This window comes from Ceratotherium simum, chromosome 1, assembly GCF_057802395.1.
Source record: "Ceratotherium simum simum isolate JZ-2026a chromosome 1, ASM5780239v1, whole genome shotgun sequence".
NCBI classification, from domain to species: domain Eukaryota; kingdom Metazoa; phylum Chordata; class Mammalia; order Perissodactyla; family Rhinocerotidae; genus Ceratotherium; species Ceratotherium simum.
The window spans coordinates 98,894,955-98,909,079 of NC_141900.1; the positions used below are offsets into that span (position 1 = coordinate 98,894,955).

The 14,125-nt window shown below is 36.0% G+C and overlaps 1 protein-coding gene across 1 annotated transcript; it reads left to right on the top strand.

The window, feature by feature from the left end:
* Positions 1-1,718, top strand: LOC101395852 (olfactory receptor 2A2-like). Its single transcript, XM_087434640.1, has 2 exons — positions 1-7; positions 1,153-1,718. The coding sequence occupies exons 1-2, from the start codon at positions 1-3 to the stop codon at positions 1,716-1,718; spliced, it is 573 nt and encodes a 190-aa protein (XP_087290766.1).
* Positions 1,719-14,125: the final 12,407 nt, after the last annotated feature.

A 14,125-nucleotide genomic window follows, 5' to 3' on the forward strand; every position in this document is an offset into this window, starting at 1 on the left:
ATGCGTAGTAAGAAAAATTTTTCTTGTGATGACAACTTTAAAGATCTAATCTTAGCAATTTCGAATCTACAGTAGAGTATTAACTATAGTCACCATGCTGTGCATACATGATTTATTTATTTTATAACTCTCAGTTTATACTTTTTGACTGCCTTCACCCATTTTGCTCACCCCCACACCCACCTCTGGCAATCATCAATTTGTTCTCTGTATCTATGAGCATTTTTTTTTAGATTCCACATATAAATGAGATAATATGATATTTTACTTATTTCATTTCACCTAATGCCCTCAAGGTCCATCAATGTTGTCACAAATGGCAAGATTTCCTTCTTTTTTATGGCTGAATAATATTCCATTATGTGGTGTGTGTGTGTGTGTGTGTGTGTGTGTGTACCACATTTTCTTTATCCATTCATCCTTCAATGGACACTTAGGTTGTTTCCATGTCTTGATTATTGTAAATAATGCTGCAATGAACAGGCAGATGCAGATATCTTTTTGACTTAGCATTTTCGTTTCTGTCAGATAAACACCCAGAAGTGGAATTGCTGGATCATATGGTAGTTCTATATTAAATTTTTTGAGGAATCTCCATACTGTTCTCCCGAGAGGCTGCACCAATTTACATTCCTACTAACAGTGCACAAGGGTTTCCTTTTCTCCACATTGTTTCCAACAGTTACTATTTCTTGTCATTTTTATAATAGCCATCCCAACAGGGTGAGGTGATATCTCATTGTTGTTCTGATTTGCATTTCCCTGAGGATTAGTGATTTTGAGCACCTTTTCATGTACGTATTGGTCATCTGTATATCTTCCTTTGAAAAGTGTCCATTCAGATCCTCTGCCCATTTTTTAATCAGATTGTTTGTTGGTTTGTTTTGCTACTGAGTTGTATGAGTTCTATATATATTTTAGATATGAACCCCTTATAAGATATATGATTTGCAGATATTTTCTCCCATTTGGTAGTTTGCCATTTCATTTTGTTGATGGTTTCCTTTGCTGTGAAGAACCTTTTTAGTTTTATATAAAAATGCATCATGATATTAATTATTCTCTATTTTTTGACAAGTCATGAAAACTTTACCTCGAGTTATAAAATTCTAGAATAAGTACAAAATTAAACATAATTAACTTTCATTTTAGTGATATATAGTACCCAAAGCATAAAATATACAGTATTTAACACTGTAAGCAAATATAGGTGTCGACAAAGACAAGTAACTAAAAAGGTGAAGCTATCTACCAGATCTTCTACCTGGATCACTCTAGTGGTTATCCTTACTGACAGTGTGTTTGTCTCAGTTGGGCCCCTTTCCCTGGTGCTGGTTTCCTACGTGCACATCCTCTGGGACATCCTGAAGATCCAGTCAAAGGATGACCACAGAAAAGCCTTTTCCACTTGCTCATCCCACCTCTGTGTGGTTGAGTCCTACTTTGGCATTGCCATGGTGGTTTACTTGGTCCCAGACAATAGTGAACAAGAGGAGCAGCAAAAAATCCTTTCCCTGTTTTACACCCTCTTCAACCCACTGCAGAACACCCCCATCTACAGTCTAAGGAACGTTCAAGTGAAGGCTGCCTTCAACAGGGCGTTGCAGAAAAAGAGGATGGGGTGGAGGGTAGAATATTGGTTCAGTGGATTTTTCCCCTTAAGAAATGTGATTTCTGATGAAATAAAACTCAAGGAAATTCCCCAAGAAGAGGCGTGATTTAAGGATGACAATGGTCCAAGAGTAATATCAGTCAGTTGGCAGAATAGGAATCCCCAGGCCCTTGTTCCTCTGTGAAGACAACAATATATAGACCAAATTGCCTTTGTGAGAACACCAGGAACCAGTTAAGAGGTTGAAGCACTCCAGACAAGCACAAACCCAAGGAGAGACCCAGTAAAACGAAGAAGCAAACATATGACATGTTACCTGCCCTAGCTACCTCCCCTCCCTGGCCCAGTGTGGCAGGATCAGGAGAAAATTCCCAACTCTTGGCTCTCCCTCAAGAGGGAAAGAGAAGAATGGACTATATGTACTATATTCCGACTTTCAGGAGATAGTCTGAGGGATTGTTTTCTGTCTTGTATGATTGAGAGTACGTGGCAGTTTGGACGGCATGTTGGGACTGCGGAGAAACAAGGCAAGCACTCCAGCTTTTTACAGCCCTAGAGAGAGTTCAGCATTTCAGACAGACAAACACTAGGGGGCGCAAGTGTTTACAGGCTCCAGAGAAGAAGCAGACAAACGTCTTTCGCTGGGAAAACACAGGAACCAGCTCAGAGAAGCTGCATCCCCAGAAAAGGTTGGAGAGCTCGTCGGCATCTCTAGCAGGGCTAATTGCTGAGGATCTTGCCCTTCATGAACTCAGTCGGTAACGACTGGGAGAGGTAGCTGTTTTTTCAAATACCCAAATCTCAACTAAAGTTCACAAAGCGACGAAGAAACAGGGAAAACATGAACCACTCAAAGGAACAAAATAAATCTCCAGAAACCACCCCTAAAGAAATGCAGATTTATGAATTCCTGACAAAGAATTCAATATAATCAACTTAAAAGATATTCATTGATCTAAAAGAGAGTGCAGACAACTAAAGAAATGAGGAAAACGATGCATGAACAAAACGAAAACATCACAAAGAGACAAAAAGTTATAAAAAAAGAAGAAAACAAATTCTGGAACTGAGGAATACAATAATTGAATGGAAAATATTCACTAGAGGGGCTCAAGAGCAGAAATTAGAAACTAGCTGGAGACAGATGAAAATAAAACACAAAATACCATAAATGAGATGCTGCCAAAGCAGTAAGAGGGCAGTTTACAACAGCAAACTCTTACATTAAAAAGAAGAGAGATCACGGATCAATAACCTCACTTTATACCTCAAAGGACTAGAAAAAGAAAAAAACCAAGCCCAAAGTTAGCAGAAGGAAAGAAATAATAAAGATTAGAGCATAGATAAGTGAAATAAAGAATAGAAAAACAACCAATCAATAGAAAAATATCAATGAAACTAAGATTGGTTTTCTGAAAAATTCAGCAATATTGCAAACCTTTAGACCAACAGAAAAAAGGGATACCTAGAAAAGTCAAATTCATAGAAACATAAAATTGCATAGTAATTACAAGGAACTGTAACTTCTTCCCTCCCCCAGGAAGAAGGAAGGGGGAGTTATTTATTGAGTACAGAGTTTCAGTTTCGGATGAAAATGTACTGGAGATGGATCCTGGTAATGGTTGTATACAATGTGAATGAACTAATGCCACTGAACTGTACATTTAAAAATTGTTAAAATTTTATGTATATTTTTCCACAATAAACTATTAAGGAAATGCTTTAGCTGATGACCATACAAAATGTAGTCTTTACTGATTATACCATCATAATGAGAGTTGCTCTATCTGGTTTCACAAGACCAGAACAGTTTAATAGAGAGAATACTGCAGAGCAATATGCTTCTACCTCACCAATTGTCAGGACAGTGAAATAAATGATTAAGAAACTGTAAGTCCTGTTTGAAATAATTTCAGAGTAAACCATGAAAAGCTGTGCAACACTTTAATCCAATCAGAATAATACAAACAATTCTAAGACATATTTTAAATTATGATACAATAAAGTGAATGAACTCCATTTGAAAATGTTTAAATGACCCTGGAAGCTAGGGTCTTGAGAAATGATCCAAGTTTACATTTATTCCTAGATTATGATAATTGCCAATATGGTAAGTTTGGTTCACCTGTAGAGACTCTTGCATAAATTTTCCTACCAGTATTTTTAATGTTTGAACCAATTTATCTTAAAATGGTTTGGGGTGACACCAAAAGATGTGAAATAGCTTTGAAATAACCAACATCATTTATCTTTCATGGTGGCAAAAAGACTTCTGGATTTGTGAAACAAAAATGAGCAATACTCATTATGCTAATGTTAGTAAAATTAGTAAAGTCTGCTTTTCTGTAGTTGTCAGCTCAAGCATTTCCTCTGGTTTTGAAAGTATTCTCATAATTATGGACTTTCGTCTGAGTAACAGATTTAACTTGATGTTCAATTGCATCAGATAAGTCATTAATGTCCTTTCTTTAAATTAATGGTCTTTATTTTTAGTGCAGTTTTAGGTTTACAGAAAAAATGAACGCTAAATTCAGAGTTCCATATACTCCCTCATCCCTCCCCACATAGTTTCTCCTATTATTAATGTCTTGCATTATGTGCAGTGCATTTGTTACAGTTGAGCCAATATCGATACATTTTTATTAACTACAGTACATAGTTTATAGTAGAGTTCACTCTTTGTGTTGTACATGCCATGAGTTTTAACAAATAGATAATGACATGTATCCACCATTATAGGATCATACAGAATAGTTTCCTTGCCCTGCAGATCTGCTGTGTTCCGTCTATTCATCCCTCCCTCTATCCCCCCAAACCCCTGGCAACCACTGATCATTTTAATATCTCCATAGTTTTGCCTTTCACAGAATTTCGTATAGTTGAAATCATACAGTATGTAATGATTTCAGATTTGCTTCTTTCACATAGCAATATGCATTTGAGCTTTCTCCATTTTTTTTTCTTATGGCTTAATAGGTCATTTGTTTTTATTGCTGAATAATATTTCGTTGTATAGATGTACCACAATTTGCTTATCCATTCATCTATTGAAGGACATCTTTGTTACTTTCAAGTTTTGATAATTATGAGTAAAGCTGCTATAAATATTTGTGTGCAGGTTTTTGTGTGGACATAAGTTTTCAGCTCCTTTGTATGAATACTAAGGAGCATGATTTGCTGGATCATACGGTAAGAGTATGTTTTGTAAGAAATCTCCCAAATTTTCCCAAAAATCTCCATTATTTTCCAAAGTGGCTGTACCATTTTGCATTCCCACCAGCAATTAATGAGGTCCTGTTGCTCCACATTCTTGCTAGTATTTGATATTTTCAATGTTTTGGATTTTCACCATTCTATCAGATGTGCAGTGGTATCTCATTCTTGTTTTAATATGAAATTCCCTGACAGCTGATGTTGAGCATCTTTGCAGGTTCTTCCTTGCCATTTGTATATCTTCTTTGGTGAGGTATCTCTTCATATCTTTTGCCCATTTTTATTTAATAAACTTTATTTTTCTAGTGATTTTAGATTCACGGTAAAATTGAGTGGAAGGTACAGAGGTACCCTTTATTACCCTCTGCCTTCACACATACATAACCTCTCCCATTATCAACATCCCCACCAGAGTGATACATTTGTTACAATTGATGAACCTACTTTGGCACGTCATTATCACCCAAAGTCCATAGTTTACATTAGGGTTCACTCACAGTGTTGTACATTCTATGTGTTTGGACAAGCGTATAATTATGTGCATCCACAATTATAGTATCAGAGTAGTTTCACTGCCCTAAAAATCATCTGTGTTCTACCCATTCATTCCTCCCTCTCCGCTAAAACCTGGCAACCACTGATCTTTTCACTGCCTCTATAGTTTTGCCTTTTCAGAATGTTATATAGTTGGAATCATATACTAAGTAGTCTAAGCCCAGATTGGCTTCTTTCACTTAGCAATATGCATGTAAGTTTTCTTCTATTGTCTTCTTCTTTTCATTGTTGAATAGCTTATTTCTTTTTAGTGCAGAATGCTACTCCATTGTCTGGATGTACACAGTTTATTTGTCCATTCACCTCGAGGGACAATTCAGTTGCTTTCAAGGTTTGACATTATTAATAAAGCTGCTGTAAACATTTGTGTGGAGCTTTCTGTGTGGACATAAGTTTTCAAATCCTTTGAGTCAACACCAAGTAGGGCAATTGGTAAATCTTAGTGAGAGTATGTTTAGTTTTATAAGAAACTGTCGAGCTGCCTTCCAAAGTGGCTGTACCATTTTCATTCCCTCCAGCAATGAATGCAAATGCCTCCACATCGTAACCAACGTCTGGTGTTGTCAATGTTCTGGATTTAAGCTGTGCTACTGGGTGTGTAGTGGTATCTTGTTGTTTTAATTTGCATTTCCCTGATGACATAAGATGTGGAGCATCTTTTCATACACTTATTGGCCATCCATATATTTTCTTTGGAGAGGTGTCTGTTAGAGTCTTTCACCCATTTTTTAATTGGGTTGTTCATTTTCTTATTGTTGAGTTTTAAGAGTTCTTTTTATGTTTTGGAATCAAGTTATTTTTTCTATATATGTAAAGATTTTCTCACAGTGTGTGGCTTGACTTTCATATTCTTAATCGTGTCTTTCACAAAGCACAAGTTTTTAATTATAATGAAGTACAACTTATTAATTTCTTTTTTAATGATAAAGAGTTGTTGATTTTCAGTTCAGATTTTTTCTCATGGGAAGACAGGAGTGATGACTTCCAAGCTCTTTATATGCTCAAATAAATGATAGAAATCACCAATTTCTCTTTGAATTTTTATTGGGGTGCCCGCAGAAGTTAGAAATTGATTTATTTCATCACATACTGAAAATAAAGCATGATCAATCATGTATTACTTTCTTATTACTTTTGAAACATATTACCACAAACTTAGTGGCTTAGAATGACACAAATGTATCATCCTATAATTCTAGAGATCAGAAGTCTAAAATGGGTCAGCAGGGTTGTGTTATTTCTGGAGACTCCAGGAAACAATTTGTTTCCTTGTCCTTTACATTTTCCAGAGTCTGTCTACATTCTTTGATCCCATTTTCAAAGCCAGCAACATAGCATGTTCTCTCCTCTCTGACCTCCGACCTCCCTCTTACAAGGACTCTTGTGGTTATAGTGGACTCCTGTAGATAATCCATGATAATCCTTGCATCTCAAGATCTTTAACTAAATCACAAAGTTCCTTTGCCATATAAGGGAGCATATTCGCAGCTTCGTGGAATTAGGATGTGGACACCTTGGTCGGGGTGGGGGTGGGGTGGAGAAGAGGGCATTATTCTATCTACCAGATGTCCCAAAGATGCAGTTACTGTAAGTAAAGATGTTAACTTTCAAAACTTTTAACAATGAATTATAAAAATATATTACCTCATTTGGTTATCATTACCAAACAATTTTAAAGAAAATAAGGTGCTGGCATGTTACAGTAATTCTACACCTCTGATTCATCTATCTCAACCAACAGGTCGCCTAACTTGCCTGTTCTGCTTCCACTTGTAAAGCATATTTGAAAGACCTACTTTGCATTTCTTGAATACTCATGTTTATGCCTTATATGGATGTAAATACGCCAGGATAAACGAAAAATAATGCTGACAACTCTTTATAAGACCTGCCCAGTGGAGCAGCACTTGAGCAACGATCTTAGGACTACTAGAGAGTAAAAACATTTTGAAGAAATTTTTGAGGTTGGATTCATATAAACTGTAATCTAAAGAATCTTACTGCAAGAGATGGAAAGAGAAGTTATTTTCTTCTGAGGTTGTGAGTCATGCCCAGGGAAATGTGAGTAGGAATTCTGGAGTATTATGAGGCTGGTGAGAATTGGTAAGGACTGAAGAATGCAGGGGAAGCTTTTCTGAGAGATCACTTTAAGAACTTCTGAAAATGAGCATATATTCAGTAGTTAGAGGTTTTAGTATCTGTATATATAATTCATTTTTGGTGTGGCAGTTGATAGACTGTGGACAATTTACTTATTTCTCTAATTTCATAACCCACGTCTATATCGTAGAGATAACATAGTAACCAATTCACAGGATTAAATAAAATAGTATGTGTCGTGTGTATACCAGAGGTCCTGAAATATAACAAATGCTAAACATGGATGGTATTACGATAATCTCGCTGCTTTGCATCCCAATCTCATTCTTCAGTAGATGAAGATACGCGTCTTCTTGAGAAGACTTACTGACCTTAGAGGTGGCAGCACAGTCTCCATTGGCACTCATTTATCAGATATTGGGGGACACCAGATCTCATAAATCACCTTGGGGATAAGAAATTTGAATCAGCAAGACTATTATACATCCAAGTGTTACGTCTTAGAAATTGTGATATTTACCTCAGGTTATAGCCTTTGAGGTATTTGCAAATCTGTTTGCTTTCTGTGAGAATCCATCTGCTACTGCTCTTCCTCAAAATATTTCCTCAAAGACAATCAAACGTAGGTGATGTTTGTTTCCCTCCACGGAGAATACCGAGTGAAACTTTTTTCCCTTAGGAATGATGTATATGGATGTAATGACTCATGGGGACCCCTCAGAAAATCTAAATTCTCATGGGAGTCACGAGAATTGTTCATATTAAGCTGATCATAAAATACAACCTACGCTCCTGGGCGGTAGAAAACAGCAGGTATATTATTCTCCAACATTGTCAGAAAGTGAAGTAAATATTTTCAACCCTGGGATTTCTCACTATGAAGTCTGCTAGAAGGAGTAGATCTACCTTCTGTGGGGTTGCCTCTTAAGTAGAATCTTAAGGTAAAAGCCAGAGCTAACACCCCGATATGTAGAAGAGATTTATTTGCACTGGTAGGTGATTTGGGATACAGATTATCGCAGTAGGATAAGGAGACAGCAGAAATCACCTGGGCCCTAGTGAGAGAAAAACCATTTCCTGCATACCTGTCTTCCTGAGTCAGAGTTCATGTTCAAGGTGGCTAGGCTGGCAAACAAATTTTCATGGGATCTCCTCCTGGCTGGGCTGTGAGCATGGGCCTTCTGACTCCATTGCACATCATTCTCCGCATCACCTCCAATAATGTGACTAGAGATGGAGACCAGAAATGGCAATAATGTAAAAATGAGTAGGAGACAAAGGAAACGAGAGACTCCTTGTCCAGGCCATGGTCTCTGATGTGGCTCTCTCAACTCAGCCACAGGGATGAAAGGACTTCATGCACCAAGATGGAGGTATTGATGTGCAGAGATGTTAAATAACTCACCCAAAATCACTTAATGGGAGGATAAGGAGAGGAATATGTAGTTGTGGAGACCTCCACCAGGAAAATTTTCATCATGACATTTGCTACTAATCTTGGTGTCACTGAGTGACTACCAATCAGCCTAAAAATAAACAAAAGTCCTAGTGATAGTTGTTATAAGCATCGTTCATTGCCTTTCATGAATCAATAAAATAGCTAAGTGTGCCTAATAGTTATTTCTGAGTTATATTCTTCCAGTTTATTCATGAGTGTTGGTATATATCATACTCTGATAGCATCTGTCTCTTAGGAGAATATTTTTCTGGTCCCAAAGTAGGAAAGGATGAATGTCAATGCTGATGGATTTTCTGAAAATACCATAGAGATGAAGACAGACAGTAAAACTCCTTAGATCAAGAAACATTTTTCAGAGGTTCCTGTGTTGTGTGTTCAAGGGAAACCACTGCCCAGGTGAGGAAGTGCTCTTACTGACTATATTTTTATTTTCATGAGCTGATACACTTTAATTTCATTGATTAACAAATTGAACTGTCATTAACCATCAAATGCTTTCTTCTTTCTTTCATTGCTGTAATGATTTATCAGTTCTGTGATATCTCGACTTTTATTTTTAGTTTTGTTCAATTTTTTAAAATATTAAGATAATGGTAACCAAAATGAGGAAAAAAAGATTTATTGATTCAAAATAAAAATAACCACCATTGAAAGAAATAATCTAAGAAGTAAGATTATGATGCATAAGAAGCAAATGTTCCTAATCAGTAGAAGTAAATTATTCTTATTAAAATTATTAACCTTTTAGTTTAGAGATTAAATTTATTTTAATCCTTACTAATTGTTTCTAATAGTGTCTAAGAAGGTTTATATGTCCTTGATGTTTCCTACCCAATTTTGAATTCTAGACCAGTATTTTTGTAGCTAAATTTAATATCACATACTTAACATACTCTTATATGGAATCCTCCCTCACTCGATCATATTTATAGAAAATAAAATGTCTAAGAGATCACATGGGCTTTGGCTCATAAAGAGACACTACTCCATCTTAAAAAAAACTTCAAAACTCTGCCATACATTAAAACTGTGACTTCAAAGCTGCTTTAAGCAGTTCTTCTAGAATACTACTTCTTCTTCAGATTTCTCTGAACTGTAAGTGCAAAGCAGATATAAACTACAAAATGTATTTAAGTCTTATAATTTTTCTATAGGTTATAATAGTCTAATATTACAAACTGATTCCAACTTACCCTTAGGAAACAATATCTTCTAAACTGATGAATTGAATCATTACAGTCTTTCAAATAAAATTATTGTCAAATCATTAACTTCCAAAAGTAAAATTTTTTTCTTTTTTTTCCTTTGTTTTTTTGCTGGGAAATATTCATCCTCAGCTAACATCTGTTGCCAATCTTCTTCTTTTTTTTTCCTCCCCAGAACCCCAGTACATAGTTGTATATTCTAGTCGTAAGTTCTTCTAGTTCTTCTACATGAGCCACCACCACAGCATGGCTGCTGACAGATGAGCGGTGTGGTTCCATGACTGGGAATCGAACCCAGGCCACCGAAGCAGAGCACACCAAACCTTAACCACTAGGCCATCAGGGCTGGCTCAAAATTTTCTTTTTTTAAAGCAAATATCACAACTTTGCAAAACACAGGATCTACATGTATTTAGCCCTCAATGTATGCGTTTTTCATTGAATCTGACACATTAATTTAACAAAAACTTTCTGAGTGTCTTTTACATTATAGTGAACTATGCTGACCACTTAAAAGGACAAACTGATGTATATGATAATACATATTACCCAGGATACATTTCATGTGGTAAACACAGCTTTTGAATTTGGTTGAATAGTCTTCTGTATCACACTCCTCACTATTTCATTTTTGACTATGTCTTTAAAAATAACAAGATTTATAGTGATAATATAATAATTTGTACTGATATCTCTGACCAAGATTACACATTTAATATCAGCTTGTAGATATTCCTCATTCATAACGAGTTAGTGCCCAAACAGCCTTGAATTCACCAAGGCAGAAAGGATCATGTCATCTTTACCCAGACTTTTAACTGGTCCTTGAAAGGGTGATCTGGCTGCCCGCCTTGTTCTTTATGGTAATTATTTTTGTATGAGCAAAGAGAGCTCTTTAATCAAGGAGGAAGTCTAGGCTCAGAATATCACAGGACTCTCATGCACTCTAAAGCATCCCTTTGAACTTCTGCAAATAGGTCAGTTGTCACTCAGTGGATAAACTCAGTGAGTACATATGCACCTGTCCAAGACAGATCTCACAGCATTTCTCCAATCAATATACGCCTGTCTCACAACCACAAAAGAATATACAATCATCTCCAATATGTTTTCACTACTCAGATCATCCTATTTCCATAGGTCTTAAAAAACAGTCAATCATATATATGAAGAAAAATTACAATTTTAGCACAAGTGAATTTAACTCACAATGTACTGAGAACTATTTATTATCTATGCGGAAAATTTGCTGTGACCAAGCAAAATAAAATGAAATCTACCACGTGTATTTAAATGCTATGATGCTATGCTACATAATACATGATAAATTTATTCTCTTCTGTGTAGCAGATAAAGTCCTGGCTGAAAAGTCTTATCATTTCTGATGTCAATTATGTAAGAAAGAAGAGTAGTTCTCAGAGGAGACCCTAAAATTTAGAAAAAATCACTACAATAGATAGAGTTTTAAAAGTATTATGATGTATGAGCAATGGTAAATGTTGAATAACAAGCCTTCTAAGGGGGGAGGTGAGCCTTATTTATAGTGTTTGCCAATGTTCATGGTGTAAATACTCCCACCAGGGCCAATCTTAAGCAACCAATGAGTCATCACTGAGCACAGAGTGGGAAAGACATGAGTACAATCAGCATTGGTGAGCAGTAAAAACCAGTTCCATCAAGTGTTTGGGTGTTAGAGACTATCAAATATACTTGTAATTCCCCATATTTACTAGCCTTCCTTGAAATTAAAATGAATGCATATGACTGTTTCTGGCCTAAAAAGTGAGCAGAAGTGGTGTATGTCATTTCCAAGCTAAAGTAGTTATGAGCAGGTATAAGCATCTTTCATCTGTTTCCCTGCTGTGAACCACTGGGAGAACTTGTGTTCCATAAGGCACAGCTACAAGGCGAGAGAGGGCTGCCTCACCCACATCTGACTTTGAGTAAGTGTAAAATACATATTGCTGTATATGGTATTGAGGACTTAGGATGTGTCTGTTGTGTTATGGCAGCTAGGTATCATGTAGGAGGATTAAAGGGTGGTGTATATGATAGAGTTGCCATTTGGAAAACTTCAAAAATCTAGAAAGTAAGGTACGAAAACAAGGTGTGTCTGAAATGTGTCAACTCTTTGGGACAAGAGGGCAGTTACATCAAGGCAGAGAGTAGAATGAGACAAGGTCTCAAGGCTGGTAATTATGGGAGGATCAGGGTCTGCACCTTGAAAGTCAGATTGTCCCAGGTTGAATCCTCCACAAGTGGACACTGACATGGAGTTTGACATGCAGGATAGGTATTAGGGATCAACACTCGTAGAAGGAGGGGGAGGCAGGAAACTTGCAATGTCAGTGCAACAAAGGCTCCTTCAATGCCACAGGCAGCTCTGAAGCACCAGTTTTTCCACACTGGGCCAGAACGGCTGGGCCTTTACATGCCCACCACAGTCAGTCATTGGTTGAGGGCAACATTGGAAGCTCACGAGCTAGGATGAGTGTCTCTGCAGCTGAGGCAGCCCTGAAGGAACTGATGGCTGGAGGCTGTCTACTGGCAGCTGGGGAAAGCAGTCCTCCATAGAGGTCACTGCTCTCTGTATCCACCACACAGATTGAATTCGAGTTTGAGGAGCCTCTATTTTTCTTTTGTTGTTGTTGTTTTCTCATTTACCGCTTATCAAGTAATGGTAAGAATAACCCAAAGGTAGCAGATTATTCCCAGTTCAAGTCAGAAGTTTAAAGAGGGTACCTCTCAGGAGCCAGCATAATAGAAGTGGCCATCAGGCAGGAAATTACAAAGGAGGATGGACTCGGGTTTACAAAGTCTTAGCTGCTGACTCAGCCACTTTTCCCAAGGGGGGATTTGTGCCCAGGTTAAGCTTTAAAATATCTCTTTTTCTTCCTTTTATTTCTTTTTTAACGAGAAAACTTCCTTTAACTCAGCAATTCTGCTCCTAGGACTATATCCTAAGCTTATAATTAAAAAAATAATAAAAATAGAAATAAATCACTGCTTTTCTTATAGTGATAAGCTACTTTGAGCAGAAGCCTTTTAGGTTTACGTAAATCTGTAAAAAGCACTGGCTTTAGAACAAGAAGGTTTCACTTAATATTTTCCTATCACTAGCTGTAGACTTTGCAAGTTAGTATAACAACATTATCTTCCATCTTCCATTTAAAAGTAATTTTTTTTCAATCATAGATTTTTCCATTATCTTTTTGGAATCTGTTTAAAAATAACACTTATTTTTTTCTGATTTTTTTATGTCTAACATACAAATCTAACTTTTTTCTTTGAAAATTTAGAAATTATAAAATGATATAATGCAAGAGAAAATGTAAGTCAGAATTCTTCATCCAGAATAAAAAAGTGTTAACATTTTGATTTATATATTTCCATATTTGTATACAGATACAGTTTTCAAACACAGGTGCTATGCAGTAGTGTTTTATAACCCATTGTTTCGAATAATAATATAAGTACTTTTTAGATCATTAGATGAATTTTAAAATATGATTTTAAAATTGTGTGATGTTTTCTGGTGTGCCTGCATTAAAGTTATTTTATTAACTTCCTATTTTTTTTCATTTAGATTACCTACTCATTTTGCTTGTGAAGTAGGCTTTCAAACAATCCTTGTTCAGCACAAAAATAAATTTGTACTATTTTTGTAAAAAATAAAAAAAATAAAAATAAAAATTATATACATACACACATACATATTGTATATATACACACATACATATATTTACTGCCCCATAACACATTGTAGTAAATAAAATGGACATACTCCATAATCTAATTGTCAAAAAACAAAGTTCACTAAGTTACAGTATATGTATGAAATGAAAAAAACACTCGTTAAATAAAAGTCATAGAAGAAGATTTTTGACATGAGAAAAAGTTCATAAATATTATTTCCAAAGGGAAAACAAAGGATAGGTATAATATTAACATTTTTTTCAATTTCTAATATATAGCATATGG